General features: G+C 35.5%; 3 protein-coding genes across 3 annotated transcripts; 2 read left to right on the top strand and 1 right to left on the bottom strand.

Moving 5' to 3' along the window:
* Positions 1-595: 595 nt before the first annotated feature.
* Positions 596-10046, top strand: LOC121754710 (cytochrome P450 71AU50-like). The gene is made up of 4 exons (XM_042150024.1): positions 596-631; positions 730-1033; positions 9029-9309; positions 9447-10046. Exons 1-4 carry the CDS (start codon positions 596-598, stop codon positions 10044-10046), a joined length of 1221 nt encoding a protein of 406 aa, XP_042005958.1.
* A 3882-nt stretch (positions 10047-13928) lies between these two features.
* Positions 13929-15632, bottom strand: LOC121755104. The gene is made up of 3 exons (XM_042150399.1): positions 15317-15632; positions 15183-15231; positions 13929-14021 (listed from the first exon to the last, which is right to left on the bottom strand). Exons 1-3 carry the CDS (start codon positions 15630-15632, stop codon positions 13994-13996), a joined length of 393 nt encoding a protein of 130 aa, XP_042006333.1. The 3' UTR covers positions 13929-13993.
* An 899-nt stretch (positions 15633-16531) lies between these two features.
* Positions 16532-18223, top strand: LOC121755103 (cytochrome P450 71AU50-like). Its single transcript, XM_042150398.1, has 2 exons — positions 16532-17421; positions 17508-18223. The coding sequence occupies exons 1-2, from the start codon at positions 16546-16548 to the stop codon at positions 18123-18125; spliced, it is 1494 nt and encodes a 497-aa protein (XP_042006332.1). The 5' UTR covers positions 16532-16545; the 3' UTR covers positions 18126-18223.
* The last annotated feature ends 622 nt before the right edge of the window (positions 18224-18845 follow it).

Below are 18845 nucleotides of genomic sequence, written 5' to 3'. Positions count from 1 at the left end.
GTGAGTAAAGTGAGTTAGTAGAATGCGGGACCTACTTATCATTTATGGTAGAAATAAAGTGTGACAATTAGGGGTGAGCAAAAAAACCGGAAACCGAATATCCGAACCGAACCAAACCGAAATTTTGAAATTCGGTTCGGTTTTTTTCGGTTTTTCGGTTCGGTTCGGTTCGGTTTTAAAAATAAAAAAAATTTGGTTTTTCGGTTCGGTTCGGGCGAAGAAAAAAACTAAAAAACCAAAAAATCGAATTATATATATATTCTATTAATTTAATATATTATATTATATATAATATATATTCTTTTAATATATTCTACTATATAATATATATTATATGTATTATTAATTTTATATTATATATAAATATTCTATTAGTATATAAAATAAAATAAAATACACATATATAAAAATATATTTATATTATATTTATTTTTTTTCAGGTTTTTCGGTTTTTTTCGGGTTTGTTCGGGTTTTTCGATTTTTTAAGTTCGGTTTTCGGTTTTTCGGTTTTTCGGGTTCGGTTCGGTTTTGGCAAAAAACCGAACCAAAACCCGAATGCACACCCCTAGTGACAATTATTATGAGATGAACCGAAATGAAAAAGAGTGACAATTATTATAGGACTGATGAAGTAATATTTATGCATAAACTGAGAGTGAAAAGATAAAGACAATCTAGTAATTTATTCCACTATCTTGGTTTAATTTTAAAAGTTGTTAGTCTAACTAGCAACTTTTAATTTGTGGGTTACTTTTCTTTGCTGAAACATGGGCATCAAGACAATTTCCGTACGACCCGTACTGGCGCAACATGCGGAAACTCTGCACGCTGCAGCTGCTGAGCAGTTTCAAGATCGACCATTTTTGTCAAATGAGAAAGGCCGAGGTCGGGCTTCTTGTTGGCTCCCTAAAGCGCGCTGCTGAGGGGGGAGAGAGCGTCGATCTCAGCGCGGCGATCTCGGCCGTCAACGGCGACATGAACTGCTTGATGATTTTCGGAAGGAAGTATTCCGATGGGGATTTTGATGAGGAGGGTGTAAGTTTTATGTCTCACATATGTGACATGTGATAGAATCCTAAATAGAATTGGATTTTTAGTATAATACATTAACTTGGTATAAGACACATTTTTCCCTAATTAATTAGCTATCAATTGAATATATTGATTTAAATGAGACGTTTCCTAATTAGTCACTAATTATTGACTAATATATATGTTTTCTATTAATGTATTGCTATTAATGAAATTGAGATATTTATATATAATAATATTTTGATTAGCATTAATTTAGTCAAGAATATATATGGTTTTGATTGTCATGAATTTGACATTATTATGTTATTGACTAACAAAATCAAACCAAATATTATGATCAATTATTTAATTTGATTTTAGTATTACTTGGTCAAAAAGAAACGTCCTAATTAAATAGCCACTTTGATGGAAAGGGCTTTAATGTTTTATAATTAGGGTTTGTCCTCTCTCTGCCTATAAATAGGGGTGAGAAATTATACCGAAATACCATAATACCGGACTTACCGTACCGAAAAAATACCAAAAATACCAATTTTTCGGTATACCGTAGTTTCCGGTACGGTATGATACCGTACCGCAGTGTTTCGGTACGGTAACGGTATCAATTTTTCTATACCGCGGTATACCGGTATACCACGGTATACCGAAACTTCGGTATATACCGAATCCACGGTATACCGGTATACCGTGGTATACCGAATATTCGGTATATACCGAAGATTCGGTATACGGTATACCGGTATACCGATAGATTATTATTTATATATATAGGATATATATATATATATTAATATTAAATATGTTGTAATATATATTACATTTATATATATTATATTAAAAAAATTTAATACATCAATTAATACAATAAAATTAAACATTCAAATGATAATTTATTCAAACAAATTCAAAATTAACCTGAATTATTTTTTTATCAACTCATCCTATTAAATATAATAAACACAATAGCACATAACACCGAAAGAAGATTGGAAATACGATATCGGGAATATGTTTCAACAGAGCACATTTGAAAGAATTTGTATTAACTCACACCATTTAGTATATGATTCTTTGTGTAACGTCATATTCCAAATATACAAAGTAATTAAAAATTTTGTTTTATTCTTCGTCTCACTTCATAAAATGTCAATTAAAAATATGTGCAACTGTAAATGAATCAAATCGTTTAATTAGTGTTTAATTCATTGTATGTTATCTTATTTTATATACTACTTAAATTGAAGGATGAATAAATAGGATACTCATCGTAACCAACAAATGAGCCAAATTTTGATATATGTTGAATTTTAGTATTTTCACATTAAAAAAATATTATTTGCTAGTATTTTAAAAATTTATTCAAATCAAAGGAAGACCGTGCCTTGTTAATATTTTTGAGAATTTGTATGCATGTTTATAATGATAGATTGAAATTAAAGTCTAGGGGGAAAAAATTGAATCTTTATTTCATTACACTTGTAAATCTATTTGGAGATTTTATTTATAAGACCAATTATTACTACTATTGGTCTAAATAGCCAAAAATAATCAATAAGTACCTTCATTTTATCATTAACCACGATTATGGGATAAAATTCTGAATATATGTAATCAAAATAATCCATAAATATATATTAAAAGATACTTAAAGATCAACATCATCGGCAACAACAAATATACTATGATACTTGATAGCATGCTAACCAAAATATAAAATTGAATAGAGTGATGGACGAATTACTGATAGCAAAAAATAATGAACAATCGAGAAACCAATTAGTAAATGAACAAGTCAAGAAACCAATTATTTTTCGGTATACCGTTACCGTTACCATACCGTTATTACGGTATACCGTAATAACGGTATGGTAACGGTATCAAAAAATATCATACCGGAATTTTCGGTATACCGGAATTTCGGTATATCGAAAATTCGGTACGGTATCGGTATTGAATTTTGTCATACCGTACTTTCCGGTACGGTATGCGGTATGGCACGGTCGGTACGGTATACTGTAATGACCCACCCCTACCTATAAATACAAGTGTGGGATCCCATCAAATCACACACATTACAGAGAACACATAAACTAGGGAAAGAGAGAGAAACAAATCCTTGGAGTTGCGCCACTACACCAAAGTCCGAGGAAGTTCTCTCCGTCTTCCCCAATCGCTTCCGCTGTGGATCATAAAGGTAAGTTTCCGATCCATTATGTGTATGGTTAATACGTGAAATACATGATGTTCAAAGATCTTGCTTTATTCATATTCAATTATGTATTCTTGAATATATTATGATAAATAAATTCCAACATGTGGTATCAGAACATGGTTGAGAACTCATGTATTTTCGTATTATTGAAACCATTTTTTTGAATTTATTTTTTGATAAATTATTATGGATTGAATCGATTATTTTAATATGATCAGCATATTATAAATTCAAGATTTGTTGATTCAATTATTCATGTATTACGTGACATTAATTGCTTTATCAATTAAAAATTGCTATTAAATTGGATGATGATTATTTGATGCCATAGATTCGAGAGAATATGTTGTACATTAAAAGTGTATATTTTGAATCTTGTTACGCACGCATTATGTTTTGGATATTTTTAGTTGATGAATTGTCAATTCACATTTGTATGCTCACTACCGTGAATCAATGTTATATGCACGCTTACTATGTTTATTTTTAGTTGATGAATTAAGTTTGTAATTTTGTATACATAATTGTGCACGTATTTTTTGGAATTGCTGTTGAATTGAATTATCTCATGTGAATTGAGTTTATATGATATGGAAGGAATGATTAAATGATTCAATTCATGTTTTAAGGGTATGTCTTTTGATTATAGTACGGTTATTTTGCAATCACCAAAGTGAGGTAAAATAAGGAGAGTCTATAATCAAAGTCATATTAAAATTTGTTTAAACAATTAATCAATATACATTCTTGATTATATTATGTTTATTTTGCAATCACCAAAGTGAGGTAAAATAAGAAGAAAGTTTATAATCAACTTAGTACAGTGAAAATCTGTTTAAATCATTAATCAATATACTCTTGATTATATTATGTTTATTTTGCAATCATCAAAGTGAGGTAAAATAAGAAGAGTTTATAATCAAGTTAATATGAAAATCTATGTATGCAATTAATCATCATGCTTGTTGTGGCTATTCATTATCTAAATAGTTTGTTTGTCATAAAAGGTCTAGATTCCCAAAGGAAATAGTCTTTGCGACATAATGAACACTAATGGAGTTAATAATTTAAATTGGTGTCGATTACCCAAAGGTAACGCCAATTTATTATTACTCAATTATTGAATTAAGATATGAATATTAAAAGCATGGTGTTTATTATTGTGTGAAGACTACCCAAAGGAGTTTTCATAGTTACTTAATATATGGATTTTCAAATTAATGTTCGTGTTATTATTCAAAGCTTTATATGTGAGCATTCATTCTCTTATTGTTTTCTACAATGTCAAGCATCGTTTTCTACTAGTATGTTCACCTCAAACGTTCCCCAACTTAATGGAACCAACTTCTCTGAATGGAAAGAAAAACTTGAGTTCACACTGGGAGTAATGGACTTGGACCTAGCACTGTTGAATGACAAGCCAGCCAATCTTACAGATGAAAGTAGTTCGGCTGATTTCCCATAATGCTTGGAAAAAAAATCTAACATGCTAAGTTTAAAGTTCATAAGAATGTTCGTTGCCAATAATATTAAGGCGAGCCTCCCAGTAACTGATGTTGCAAAAGAATATTTTGCAGAATGTTGAAGATCGCTTCAAAACTGCATATAAGTCTCTTGCAGGAAAACTTATGAAGGATCTCATGAGCATGCAATATAATGGTTCTCAGACCATGTACGAGCATGTGATGTACATGAATAATGCTTCCAAGCTGGGAAAGTTAGGATTATCGGTGGACGGGGGTTTTCTTGTCCAATTTTCCTAACCTTCTTTCCTCCTCAATATGGACCATTCCCAATTCATTATAACACTATAAATGATAAGTGGACTTCTATGAATTGATAAACATGTTGGTCCAGGATGAGCAAAAGCTGAAGAAGCATGGAATGAGTGCATCTCAAGCTCACATTGCAACTAAAGGAGCGTCTAAAGGATAATATTCATTCGAATTTATCATTCTTATGGCATAAAGAAACTGGATCATATTTCCAGTGAAAACATTAAGAGGCTTATAAAGGATAATATTAATTCGAATTTAAACTTTACAAGCTTTACCTTTGTGTGGATTGTATTAAAGGTAAACAAACCAAACACAATAAGAAAAATGTCACAAGAAGCACTGAGCTCCTTCAAATTATACATACAGATATTTGTGGACCTTTTGATGTCCCAACTTTTGGTGGAGAAAAGTATTTCATCACCTTTATTGACGATTATTCGCGTTATGGATATATTTATTGCATGAAAAATCTCAGGCAGCAGAAACACTTGAACATTTTGTGACTGAGGTTGAAAGGCAATTAAATAGAAATGTGAAAATTGTTCGATCTGATAGAGGTGGTGAATTTTATGGTCGTACCACTGAAATGGGTCAATTACCTGGATCGTTTGCCAAATACTTAGAAAAGCATGACATTTGTGCTCAATACACAATGCCTGGTACGCCTCAGCAGAATGGTGTTGCTGAAAGACGTAACCGAACCCTCATGGAAATGGTTAGAAGTATGTTAAGCAATTCTACCTTACCCGTATCGTTGTGGAAGTATGCTCTAAGAACTGCAGTGTATATATTTACAGCACCTTCATGTTTGGGGCTGTCCAGCGGAAACTAGAGTATAATCTTCGCAAGAAAAGAAATTGGATTTTAGACAATTAGTGGTTATTTTATGGGTTACCAGAAAAATCCAAAGGGTATATAGGTTTTATTGTCCTAATGATACCATGAGAATTGTAGAAACTGGAAATATATGATTCTTTGATAATGGTGATATCAGTAGGAGTTTTAACACTCATAATGCGGTCATTAGTAAAATAAGGATAGATTTCTCTCTTCCCTCATTTCCTTAAGAATTAAGTGTGCCAAATATTGTTGAATAGCCTAACAATATTGAACATTTGAATGACCAACCACTTAATGATGATGCCAAAGTCATTGAACATAGGTGTGGAAGAAACATCTCCAGAAGTGCCATTAATGCTTTCTTAATGAGAACGAAGGTGGCCATTTCTGATGACTATGTGGCATATCTCCAAGAATCCGAATGTGATATAGGAATCCGTAATGATCCAGTTTCATATTCACTAGCCATTAAGCGTAATAATTCTAATAAATGGATTGATGCCATGATAAAAGAGTTAAAATCAATGTATTATAATAAAGTCTGGGACCTTGTCGAATTACCTGATAGACAAAAGTGTATTGGGTGTAAAAAGGGTCTTCAAGACCAAATTCGACATAGATGGTTTAATCGAACGATTTAAAGCCAGACTTGTTGCTAAAGGTTTCACTCAGAAAGATGGTGTTGATTATAAAGAGACCTTCTCTCCTGTATCAAAAGAAGGACTCACTTAGAATTATTTTGGCACTTGTAGCCCATTTTAACTTGGAACTACATCAATTGGATGTGAATATTGCTTTTCAGAATGATAATTTGGAATAAGTCTACATGAAACAACCTAAAGGCTTCATTAAGAAAGGGAATGAAAATTTAGTCTACAAACTTAAGAAATCAATTTATGGACTGAAACAAGCTTCTCGACAATGGTATTTTAAATTCCATGACACTATTACTGCTTTTGGTTTTAAAGAAAACACCGTTGATCGGTGCATATACCTCAAGGTTAGTGGGAGCAAGTTCATAATTTTGGTTCTGTATGTTGATGATATATTGCTTGCTAGTAGTGACATTGGATTACTACATGACAATAAAATTATCTCTCTAAAAAATTCCAACATGAAAGATATGTGTGAGACATCCTACGTGATTGGGATAGAAATATCACGTAATCGATCACGTGGAATGTTAGGATTGTCTCAGAAAAGCTACATAGATCGAATTTTAGAGAGGTATGGGATGAGTGCATGTTCTCCAAGTGTTGTTCCAATTCATAAAGGCGACAAATTCAATTTGAATCAATGTCCAAAAACTGAATTGGAACGTAAAGAGATGGAAAATATTCCTTATGCATCTATTGTGGGAAGTTTGATGTATGCTTAAGTCTGTACTAGACCAGACATCAGCTTTGCAGTTGGAATGCTAAGCCGTTACCAAAGTAACCCTGGTGTTGAACATTGGAGAGCTGCAAAGAAGACAATGAGATACTTAAAGGGGACAAAAGATTTTATGCTCACGTTTAGGAAATCTGATCAATTAGAAGTGATTGGATATTCCGATTCAGATTATGATTGATGTGTTGACTTTAGAAAATCGACTTTTGATTACATTCTTCTTATGGCTGGAGGAGCTATATCATGGAAAAGTGTAAAGCAAAGTTCTAATTCAATATTCACCATTAAAGCTGAATTTATGGCTTGCTTTGAAGCATTAATGATTGCAAAATTTTATTTCAGGCCTTGGTATTGTCTGCTCAATATCAATGTCCTTGAAATTGTATTGTGATAATAGTGCAATCGTATCTTTCTGTAAGAATGACAAGTATTCAAAGGAGCTAAACACATGGAATTAAAGCTTCTTGTCGTGAAAGATGAAGTTTGGGATCAAAGAATATCTATGAAATATATAAGCACACAGCTTATAGTAGCTGATCCATTGACTATGGCGTTACCGCCTAAGACATTTATGGAATAAGTTAACAGAATGGGTCTTGGGTATGGAAACGTCTAATCATTATGTTTCCATGTTGGTTCAGACACTTAAGTTATGGATATTTTGAATTCAATAAATGATATTCCTACTTTTCCTGCATAAACTTATTATTGATATGCATATATACGTTTTTAGTATTAATGCAGGAGGTCTTGAAATAAGACAATTACGGACGCGGTGTCACTTATAGATTATATTAGAGTGGATATTGGTGATGTGGTACATGGAAGGAACTATATCGATTGAATGATATACGCCCGCCATGACCCACATTAGTAGTCTCTCTAATATAATACTTATGTTTGCCAATGATGAAAGTATTTATAAAGTCCAATATTATGCGCGTCTTATGTTTATTATGTCTATTTTACTGTGGCTCTGTCAAGTGTGACAAGTGGGAGAATCGAAAACTTTGTGTCCCACATGTTCGCCAAGTGGGAGAATGTAAGTTTTATGTCTCACATATGTGACATGTGATAGAATCCTAAATAGAATTGGATTTTTAGTATAATACATTAACTTGGTATAAGACACATTTTTCCCTAATTAATTAGCTATCAATTGAATATATTGATTTAAATGAGACGTTTCCTAATTAGTCACTAATTATTGACTAATATATATGTTTCCTATTAGTGTATTGCTATTAAGGAAATTGAGATATTATATAATAATATCTTGATTAGCATTAATTTAGTCAAGAATATATATGGTTTTGATTGTCATGAATTTGACATTATTATGTTATTGACTAATAAAATCAAATCAAATATTATGATCAATTATTTAATTTGATTTTAGTATTACTTGGTCAAAAAGAAACGTCCTAATTAAATAGCCACTTTGATGGAAAGGGCTTTAATGTTTTATAATTAGGGTTTGTCCTCTCTCTGCCTATAAATACAAGTGTGGGATCCCATCAAATCACACACATTACAGAGAACACATAAACGAGGGAAAGAGAGAGAAACAAATCCTTGGAGTTGCGCCACTACACCAAAGTGCGAGGAAGTTCTCTCCGTCTTCCCTAATCGCTTCCGCTGTGGATCATAAAGGTAAGTTTCCGATCCATTATGTGTATGGTTAATACGTGAAATACATGATGTTCAAAGATCTTGCTTTATTCATATTCAATTATGTATTCTTGAATATATTATGATAAATAAATTCCAACAGAGGGGTTCAGAGCTCTGTTCATGGCGACGGTGGCGGCGCAGTTCAATCTCGCGGACTTCTTCCCCTACGTCGGGAGTCTTGATCTGCAAGGGCTGAATCGGAGGATGAAGCAGTTGAGCAAGGTGTTTGATGGATTCTTGGAGAGAATCATCGACGATCACGTGGTGAAGAGGGGGGAGGAGGAGCGGAGCGAGGACTTCGTTGATACGATGATGGCGATCATGGAGTCTGGGGAAGCTGGGTTTGAATTCGACCGACGCCATATTAAGGTCGTGCTACTGGTCTGTCCTATGTTACTTGAGTCTTTCTTTTAGGCACGTGATTTTAAGAAAGTTTGTTTTTATTGAGTTAATGGAAAAAGAGTAAGTACGAGGATAAAATAAAAAATTAGTTACTCAAATAACGTGATGTAATGCAGGATTTACTCATAGCAGGAACGGATACATCTGCGGCTGTACTAGAATGGGCGATGTCGGAACTGATGAGACATCCAACAGTGATGAAGAAACTCCAGCAAGAACTTGAATCGGTCTTGGGATTGGATGAAATGGTTGAAGAATCGCATTTCGACAAACTCAAATACCTGGACTGCGTGGTCAAGGAAGTCATGCGTCTCCATCCTGTGGCGACCCTCTTACTCCCTCACGAATCCATGGAAAACTGTGAGCTCCATGGTTTCTACATACCCAAGAAATCAAGAGTTATCGTGAACGCGTGGGCTATAGGAAGGGATCCTGATGTTTGGGCTGATCCAGACTCTTTTACACCTGAGAGGTTCATTGATAGCGATATAGACCTGAGAGGCCGCCATTTCGAGCTCATACCATTTGGTTCGGGTAGGAGGGGCTGCCCGGGGCTGCAACTAGGTCTGACCGTGGTGAAACTGGTGGTGGCACAATTGGTGCATTGCTTTGATTGGGAGCTTCCAAATGGTATGAAGCCTAGTGAAATAGACATGTCTAAGCACTTTGGTTTGGTGACGGCTAGAGTTAAGCATCTCATGGCCATTCCTAGTTAGAGCATGAATAACGCGGCGGGCCGGGCAGCAAATCGCGAGTCCCGGCCCGTCCTGCGCGTAAGAGGGGGGCGACTTGCGGCCTGGGCCGGTCCCGGAGCCGCGTTTGCGGCCTGGTAACGGTCACGGGGTCCGGCCCGGCCCCGCGTTAGCTGGTACGGGACGTGACGGAGGAAGCAATTTTTGCCAAAAATTGGAAGAGGATGAAGAGGGAGGAGAGGAAGAACGGGGAGAGGGAGATGGGTGACGGAGCCTAATTTTCTGATTACTGGTGCAATTTGACGAGGAAGAAGAGGGAGGGGGAGAGGAAGAAGAGGGAGGAAGAGGAAGAACAGGGCGGCAGATCCAATTCTCTAATTTTTCATTTTTTTGCATTTTCTTGCATTTTTTATGTTTTAATTTTTAGTTTTTTTTGCATTTTTTTGTTATAATTTTTAGTTTTTTTTTATGTTATAATTTTTGTTTTTTTGCATTTGTATTTTTTTCCTAGAACTTGCAATTTCTTTTTCGAATGAACAATTTATTTTCCCGATTTGAATTGTTCAACGTATTGCATTTACGAGTCAAATAGGTTGAAGTTGTGAATAGTGTCAATTATTAGTTGCGGCCCGGGTTGTGGCCTGCAGGGTTAGAGCAGTTGGGGGCTGGGCCGCAACTGTAGAGGAATGATGACGTGGAGGGGACTTGAGGCCGGAAATGGGGACGGGGTTATTGATGCTCTTATCGACTACATGTCTTGAATTTCTTTTGAATCGTACCTGATGTTATTTTATTTAGGGATATATCTTACGTCTGCTAGTATGATAAATTATTATGTTGAAATAAAAATGGTGTGTAATGTAGAATTAAGAATGTAATCGAATTTAGCCAGTTATCGTAAATTTGGTGTATTTGTATTAATCGAGTATTAGCGGAATAAAAGTATCAAAATTCAAAGATCGAATCGAATACAAATTATTTGAACAGCTTATAAGCCTAACATAGATAATGAAGTGGGATGTGTTGTTTTTACTTAAAAAGGAAATTGAACATTGAAATAATTTTAAAAGAAATATCAATCACTTACTCTAGGCGTGCACAAACCGAACCGGCCCGGCGGTTAACTGCCGGTTCATGAACCGGAACCGGCACCGGAACCAGCGGTTTGAACCGTCCGGCGGGTTGCCGGTTCCAACGGGCCGGTTCAGGGTCGAAGGATGCGTGAACTGTGAACCGGCGGTTTACCGGTTTGAACCGGCGGTTGAACGGTTCAAACCGCCGGTTCAACCGATTTTTTTAAAAAAAGTTTATTTATAAAAATTGATATTTATATTTAAAATCAATTTTTACAAACAAATGAATACAAGAAATTCGTAATAGCCCATATATATTTGATAGGCTTGCGAATTTATGAATCCATTCTTGGTTGTGTCTCTTTTATAGAGACATCCTTGAATGTTTTATGTTCCACTTTCGATGTGGGACAAAATCATTCTTGGTTGTTTCAGAGAAATCCTTGAATGTTTTATGTTCCTCTTTCGATGTGGGACAAAATCATTCTTGGTTGTTTCTCTTTTATAGAGACATCCTTGAATGTTTTATGTTCCACTTTCGATGTGGGACAAAATCATTATTGGTTGTTTCTCTTTTATAGAGACATCCTTGAATGTTTAATGTTCCACTTTCGATGTGGGACAAAATATGTTGAAGTACTTTCTTTTATAACTACATGTTTAGAGCATTCATTCATCTTTTTCCAATGTGGGATACAAAACTTTCTTTTGTCTTCTACTTTTCTTCATGTTTTGTATGATATATATAAACAAAATTATTATTCAAATATATTCTTGATTGATAAAAATAAAGAATTATTGAGAAATATGATTTGTATATAGAAAATATTTATTTGTATAATAATTATTGTTAGGTTTATATAATTTGTATAAGAATTATTCTTTCAATGTGTATAATATTATTTATTAGTTAACATATACATAAATTTATAAACATAAGCAAATCATTAATGATAAATAAAATATTAAGTAGTGTTTATTAATTTTTGTAAATAAAATATATTCATTATAAGTTGAAATACACTCTCTATAATTCAATACACTCTCTATAATTCAAGTAGTGTTTTCCCTATAATTCAATACACTCTCTTCCAATTTAAATGCTCAAGTCCAATATTAAGTATTGATATTTTAAAAATCAAAAGGTTTAACTTTAAGTAGTGTTTATTAATTTTTGTAAATAAAATATATTTATTATAAGTTGTAATTTTTAGTCTAATTCAAATTTATTATCAATAAAATTGTATTGTTTGAAATTTATTTAAGCACATTTTATACATAATAAAGACTAAAAAGACAAAAAAAAATTACTCCATACTTAAAGTTGGATTTGATTTTTAAAATGCCAATACTTGGATTAGAGTATATTGGATTTTATTTAATTTAGAAGATAGTATATTGAATTATTCTCTTTTATAGTTACACATTTTGGATGTGTTACTCTTTATTTCAATGTGGGATAAAAGTCTTTATTTATAAGTATATTATAGATCGCCCATCATTCTTCGTCTATATTAATACTCTATCTTCTATTATTATAATTTAACAACAAATATTATTACATAAACTATTATTCATTAGTTCTTTATCATTAATGATTTGCTTAGGTTTATAAATTTATGCATATGTTAACTAATAAATAATATTATACACATTGAAAGAATAATTCTTATACAAATTGTATAAACCTAACAATAATTATTATACAAATAAATATTTTCTATATACAAATCATATTTCTCAATAATTCTTTATTTTTATCAATCAAGAATATATTTGAATAATAATTTTGTTTATATATATTATACAAAACATGAAGAAAAGTAGAAGATAAAAGAAAGTTTTGTATCCCACATTGGAAAAAGATGAATGAATGCTCTAAACATGTAGTTATAAAAGAAAATACTTCAACATATTTTGTCCCACATCGAAAGTAAAACATTCAAGGATGTCTCTATAAAAGAAAAACAACCAAGAATGATTTTGTCCCACATCGAAAGTGAAACATAAAACATTCAAGGATGTCTCTATAAAAGAGAAACAACCAAAAATGATTTTGTCCCACATCGAAAGTGAAACATAAAACATTCAAGGATATCTCTATAAAAGACCAACCAAGAATGGTTTCATAAATTCACAAGCCCCATCAAATATCTATGGGCTATTACGAAATTTCTTGTATTCATTTATTTGTAAAAATTGTTTTTAAGTATAAAAATCAATTTTTATACATAAAAAGTATTTTTTTTAATTTTCGATTGAATCGCCGGTTCAAACCGGTGAACTGCCGGTTCATGCCAAAAACCGGCGGTTTTGAACCGCCTCGTGAACCGGCGGTTTTTTGAACCGGAACCGGAACCGCCGGGACCCCTTGGCGGGCCGGTTCCGGTTCAAGCATATGATGAACCGTGAACTGCCGGTTCATGAACCGGAACCGGCGGTTCGGAACCGTTGTGCATGCCTGTCTTACTCCATCCATTCTCTAAAAATAGGAAGTTTTGAAACGACATGGTTTAATATAAAATTGGTAAAGTAAGAGAGATAGAAAGAAAAATGTGTCAGTGAAAAATGGGTCTCAACTCATTAGAGTGAAAGAAATTTCCTTAAATAGAAAGTCTATTTTTAGAGAATGGAATTAAAAGTAAAGAGTTTCTATTTTTAGGGGAGGGAGATTATATATAATAAAACAAAGGGAGTATATTATATTATAATCCTTTCATATGAAAAAATGTTGCATGTGCATATCATGATAGAGATATCAATATCAACATGAATATAACATTAAATAAATAAATAAATAAAGAGTTTGTATTTTTAGTCAATGCCATACAAAGATAAATGGAGGCAATGGATATTGTCGGGAAATATTCAACCATGCGTCTCCATCCCGTGGCGCCCTCACCAATCCATGGAGGGTTGCATGTGCCTAAAAAAGCAAGAGTTATCGTGAACGTGTGGGCTATCAGAAGGGATCCCGATGTTTGGGCTACCATGGACTCTTTTATACCAGAGAGGTCCATTGGTAGCGAGATAGACCTGAGAGGCCACCATTTCAAATTTCTAACATTTGGCAGTGAAACTGGTGCATTGCTTTGATTGGGAGCTTCCTGATGCGATGTGATAAATAGTGAGAAATGTGAGCAATGAGTGATGTTGTGTGCCTTGTCTCTTTAATTAAGTGCTTGATGCTCTAGCTTCATGGCTCCTTTCTTGGTGTGTATGGGGATTGTTTGGCGTGGGTGCTCTTTATTTTTTCTTGTGTGGGGGCTTACATTTTTCTTTTTCTTTTTTATTTTTATTTTTGTGTTGGGGCTTACATATGAGGTTCTCACTTTTCTAATCAATTAGTAGATGCTAAAAATTAGCAATAATAACACGAAATTTCAATACTTATGCAAACTACAAGTGGGTACAATCACAAGAGGCTTTAGCTCTACCAGTAAGTACTCCAAGTTCTCAGTCATGTCCATATCCGAAAGCTTCCAATCAAAGCAATGAGAACATGCATTCAATATGTCTATCCATGTCTCATATACTTTGGAACTGTATGCAACCCCCTTACTCATTCTCTCTAAATTAATTGAGTATGTTCACCTTCATTTGCCGCATACACCATACTAATCAATATATCACTTGGTATTTATATTTTTTCGGTCCCAAAAGAATATAATTTTGGCTTAAACAGAAAGAACGTATATTCTTGTGGGATGACATAAATAAAAGAATGCATATTCTGGGACGAAGTTATCACGATTGAATGAGAAATGGAAAAACATGTTGACCTGCGCAAGTGAAAATGTTTGAATTTATTAAGAGTTAAGGCCAAAATTGGTCCTAAACATATGGTCATTTTACCTTTTTGGTCCTAAACTTTATCTTTTAAATTTTTTGGTCCTGCACATATGAAAATTTGATCATTTTGGTCCTCCGTCAATAGTGCCGTCAATTTTTTGACAGTCAACGCGTTTTACCCAATTTTGACCAAATTAGAATCTTAATTCTGATTTTAAGTCACCAATTAATCCCTAATTCTTTTAACAAATATTATAAATCAGAAATAAATAAATAAATAAAATGAAAATCCAACCTTGTCCTGTCATTATCTCGAACAATCTTCACACCTCCATTGCACACACCTTACCAAAAGAAGCAGATGCATAAAATCAAATAAATGAAACACTATTTCCTAAAGCAATCAAACTGATAGTTGTTTAATTGTACCGTCGAAGAGCATGGTTGGTCGGGAATCAATAATGTCGGTTTCCTCCTCCCGTGCCGTGTGCCCCACCAAGCTGAGCTGGTGCCGCGCCGTCCCCACCGGCACCGGAATCACCGTCTTGGCCATCCTATTCTCGAAGCCCTCGACGTCTCCCTCCGAAGCCTCCAATCCTCCCACCCCATCCTCAACTCCAGGCTCCGCTTCGACCCCTCCTCCAACTCCTTCTCCTACGTCACCCCCCAATACCCCTACCTCCAAATCCGCCCCTTCGATTCCCAATCCACCTCTCACATTCTCGCCTCCCAATTCCAATCCCATCCCCCCTTGCACCTCATCCTCGAGCACGAGCTCAACACCAACTCATGGCAGAATCCCAAACCTTCCTCCGACACCGGAAATTCGGTGCTCGCGCTCCGCCTCCACACCTCCGCCTGCGACATGGCGGCCGCCGGGGCGCTGCTTAAGGAGCTCGTGACCTTGCTGGAGGAAAAACAGGGGATGATTCAGGGGGAATCGGGCAAGGAGATGAAGGTCAATTCGGGGATTGAGGATTGCATCCCTTCCGGCCAGGGGAACACGCCGTTTTGGTCAGAAAATAAAAAAAATGAAATACAAGGCATTTTATTTTATTTTTTTATTTATTTATTTCTGATTTATAATATTTGTTAAAAGAATTAGGGATTAATTAGTGACTTAAAATCAGAATTAAGATTCTAATTTGGTCAAAATTGGATAAAACGCGTTGACTGTCAAAAAATTGACAGAACTATTGACGGAGGACCAAAATGATCAAATTTTTATATGTGCAGGACCAAAAAATTCACAAGATAAAATTTAGGACGAAAAAGGTAAAATGATCATATGTTTAGGACCAATTTTAACCTTAACTCATTTATTAATCCAGTGTTTGTACAAGCAAGTGAAAATCTCGATTTTGGTCTAAAAAAAAAGAAAAAACCCCTACTGTGGAATGGAGATAGATAGGACTGATAATTGGACGGTAAGAATAATACTCTATTAATTTCAATAGCTAGTAGTATATGACTTATAATTGGACGGTAGGAGTAATATATTATTTAATTCCCATGCATGTTTGTGTATATATATTGTACTAATGCTAGTCTTATTTTCATCTCAACACATGCCACAAGCAAAATAAAGAGCACTACATAATCACATAGCTTCACAAAGAGAAAAACAGAGGGAAGCAAAGTTCAAATCAAGTTGAAATATGGCCTGGATTTGGCTTGTTTTATCAGTGATTGTGTTTGTCTATTTCCTCCGGCAACAACTCGGGCGGAAAAACAAGAAGAGGCTGCTGCCTCCCGGCCCGAAAGGCCTTCCCATTCTAGGCCATTTCCACCTGCTGGGGAAGAACCCTCACCGTGATTTGCACCGCCTAGCCCAAAAACACGGCCCGATCATGGGCTTGCGCTTCGGCTTCGTTCCAACACTCGTCGTGTCGTCTCCCGCTGCAGCCGAGCTCGTTCTCAAGACTCACGACCTCATCTTCGCCAGCCGGCCTCCCATCCAGGCCGCCGTATACATAGCCTACGACCAGAGAGACATAGCTTTTGGGCCGTACGGCCCGTTCTGGCGCCACATGCGGAAACTCTGCGCCTTGAAGCTGCTGAGCAATCATAAGATCAGCCAGTTCGAGCCCATGAGACGGGCCGAACTCGGGCTGCTCGTTGCTTCTCTCGAACGGGCTGCTGAGAACCGGGAAGCCGTGGATCTCAGCGCCCGGGTTTCTGCTCTCAGCGGCGACATGAATTTCTTGATGCTATTTGGGAAGAAATATTCAACTATGGAGGAGATCGGGTTCAAAGATGTGATCAGGGAAACAATGGAGATTTTTGGGAAATTCAATCTGGCCGACTATTTTCCGTACATTGGCGTGCTTAATCTTCAGGGATTACATGGCAAGATGAAGCGAGTGAGCAACATTTTTGATGGGATTTTGGAAGAAATAATCGATGATCACATGAAGATGAAGAGGCACGAGGAGCAGCAGACTGCAGACATTGTTGATACACTAATGGAGATTATGGAATCCGGACAAGCAGGATTTGAATTCGACCGTCGCCATGTCAAGGCTGTTCTTTACGTAAAAATGTTACCGTTTTTTTAAAATTATGAAGTTTGGTCTAATTCTGTTATACTGAGAAATTGAATTTAATTTCTTTTTACAAGGATATGATCGTAGGAGGGATGGATACCTCATCAACAACACTCGACTGGGCAATGTCGGAACTGATGAAGCATCCGGCAGTAATGAAGAAACTCCAGCAAGAACTGGAATCAGTGGTGGGATTGGATCAAATGGTTGAAGAATCACATCTTGAAAAGCTCCAATACTTGGACTGTGTGGTCAAGGAAGCCATGCGTCTCCATCCTGTGGGCCCCCTCCTAATTCCTCACGAATCCATGGAGGACTGTGAGGTCGGAGGGTTCCACGTGCCTAAAAAGGCAAGAGTCATAGTGAATGTGTGGGCTATCGGGAGGGATCCCGGTGCTTGGGCTGACCCTGACTCTTTTGCGCCAGAGAGGTTCATTGGCAGCCAGATAGACCTGAGAGGCCACCATTTCGAACTGCTACCGTTTGGTGCGGGTAGGCGGGGCTGCCCCGGGTTGCAGTTAGGACTGACGGTGGTGAAACTGGTGCTTGCGCAGTTGGTGCATTGCTTTGATTGGAAGCTTCCAGATGGGATGAAAGGTAGTGAAGTGGACATGACTGAGAATTTTGGTGTTGCTACTTCTAGAGCTATGCCTCTTGTGGCTGTGCCCACTTGTCGTTTGCATAAATATTGAAATAATTAGTTTGGTGTTATTATTGCTACTTTATGGAATGTTGGATAAAATAAAACACTAACAAGAAATTTATAAATATGACCGTGTAATTATTTTTATAGTTTTATTTTCCCATTTCTTACAAACGTTGTTCATCATCTCGTCGTTCATTTTCATTTCATAAACAAGTAGCTTATGCTTCCCTCCATCGCTAACTAGTTGCCATACTGAGATGCCGCCTCCAACGTGTCCCGCCCTTCGTGCATGAACGACGGGAAGTGCGTCTTCTCCCAAGTTTTTACTACCCTAAGGTTGGATTTTGTGGTCGAACTTGTGTCATAATTTGTGTAGGATGGGGTTTGTGTTTACACAGCCTCTGTCTAGTTCAATTCTAATTTTTATAGTTTTTCTTTGAATTATAATTTTTTTTTTATTATAACGCAAACGCAAAAGCAAAAATGTGTTGTCCCTTTCAAAATTAAGTCTTTGATCAGCCTTTTTGGATTATTTGTTAATTATTGGAGTACTCTATGGCCATTTTTGGCATGAGGGCATTAGCAATGGGGCGCCCTATGGCGCGCCACGTCAGCAGTTTTATTCTCCTACCTCCCCACCTGCAGTGGGGCGCCCTAAGGCTCGCCACGTCATCATTTTTTTTAATATTTACAAAATCCATACGAATTTAAAAAAAATAATACATTAAAATACGAATTTCAAAAACTTCATTTCATTTAATAAAAA

This window comes from Salvia splendens, chromosome 11 (genome assembly GCF_004379255.2).
Source record: "Salvia splendens isolate huo1 chromosome 11, SspV2, whole genome shotgun sequence".
NCBI lineage: Eukaryota > Viridiplantae > Streptophyta > Magnoliopsida > Lamiales > Lamiaceae > Salvia > Salvia splendens.
This window is presented reverse-complemented; position numbering and strand designations above follow the sequence as displayed.

Bases quoted from the DNA above. Each gene is read 5' to 3' on its own strand.
- LOC121755104 (XM_042150399.1), bottom strand. From the start codon at position 15,632: ATGGGATTGGAATTGGGAGGCGAGAATGTGAGAGGTGGATTGGGAATC. The intron at 15,232-15,316 runs GTACAATTAAAC...TCTTTTGGTAAG, and splicing joins ACCAACCATGCTCTTCGACG to GTGTGTGCAATGGAGGTGTG. The intron at 14,022-15,182 runs GTTGGATTTTCA...TTGCTTTTTTAG, and splicing joins CGAGATAATGACAGGACAAG to GCACATGCAACCCTCCATGG.
- LOC121755103 (XM_042150398.1), top strand. From the start codon at position 16,546: ATGGCCTGGATTTGGCTTGTTTTATCAGTGATTGTGTTTGTCTATTTC. The intron at 17,422-17,507 runs GTAAAAATGTTA...TCTTTTTACAAG, and splicing joins ATGTCAAGGCTGTTCTTTAC to GATATGATCGTAGGAGGGAT.
- LOC121754710 (XM_042150024.1), top strand. From the start codon at position 596: ATGAAAAAGAGTGACAATTATTATAGGACTGATGAA. The intron at 1,034-9,028 runs GTGTAAGTTTTA...AAATTCCAACAG, and splicing joins TGGGGATTTTGATGAGGAGG to AGGGGTTCAGAGCTCTGTTC. The intron at 9,310-9,446 runs GTCTGTCCTATG...GATGTAATGCAG, and splicing joins ATATTAAGGTCGTGCTACTG to GATTTACTCATAGCAGGAAC.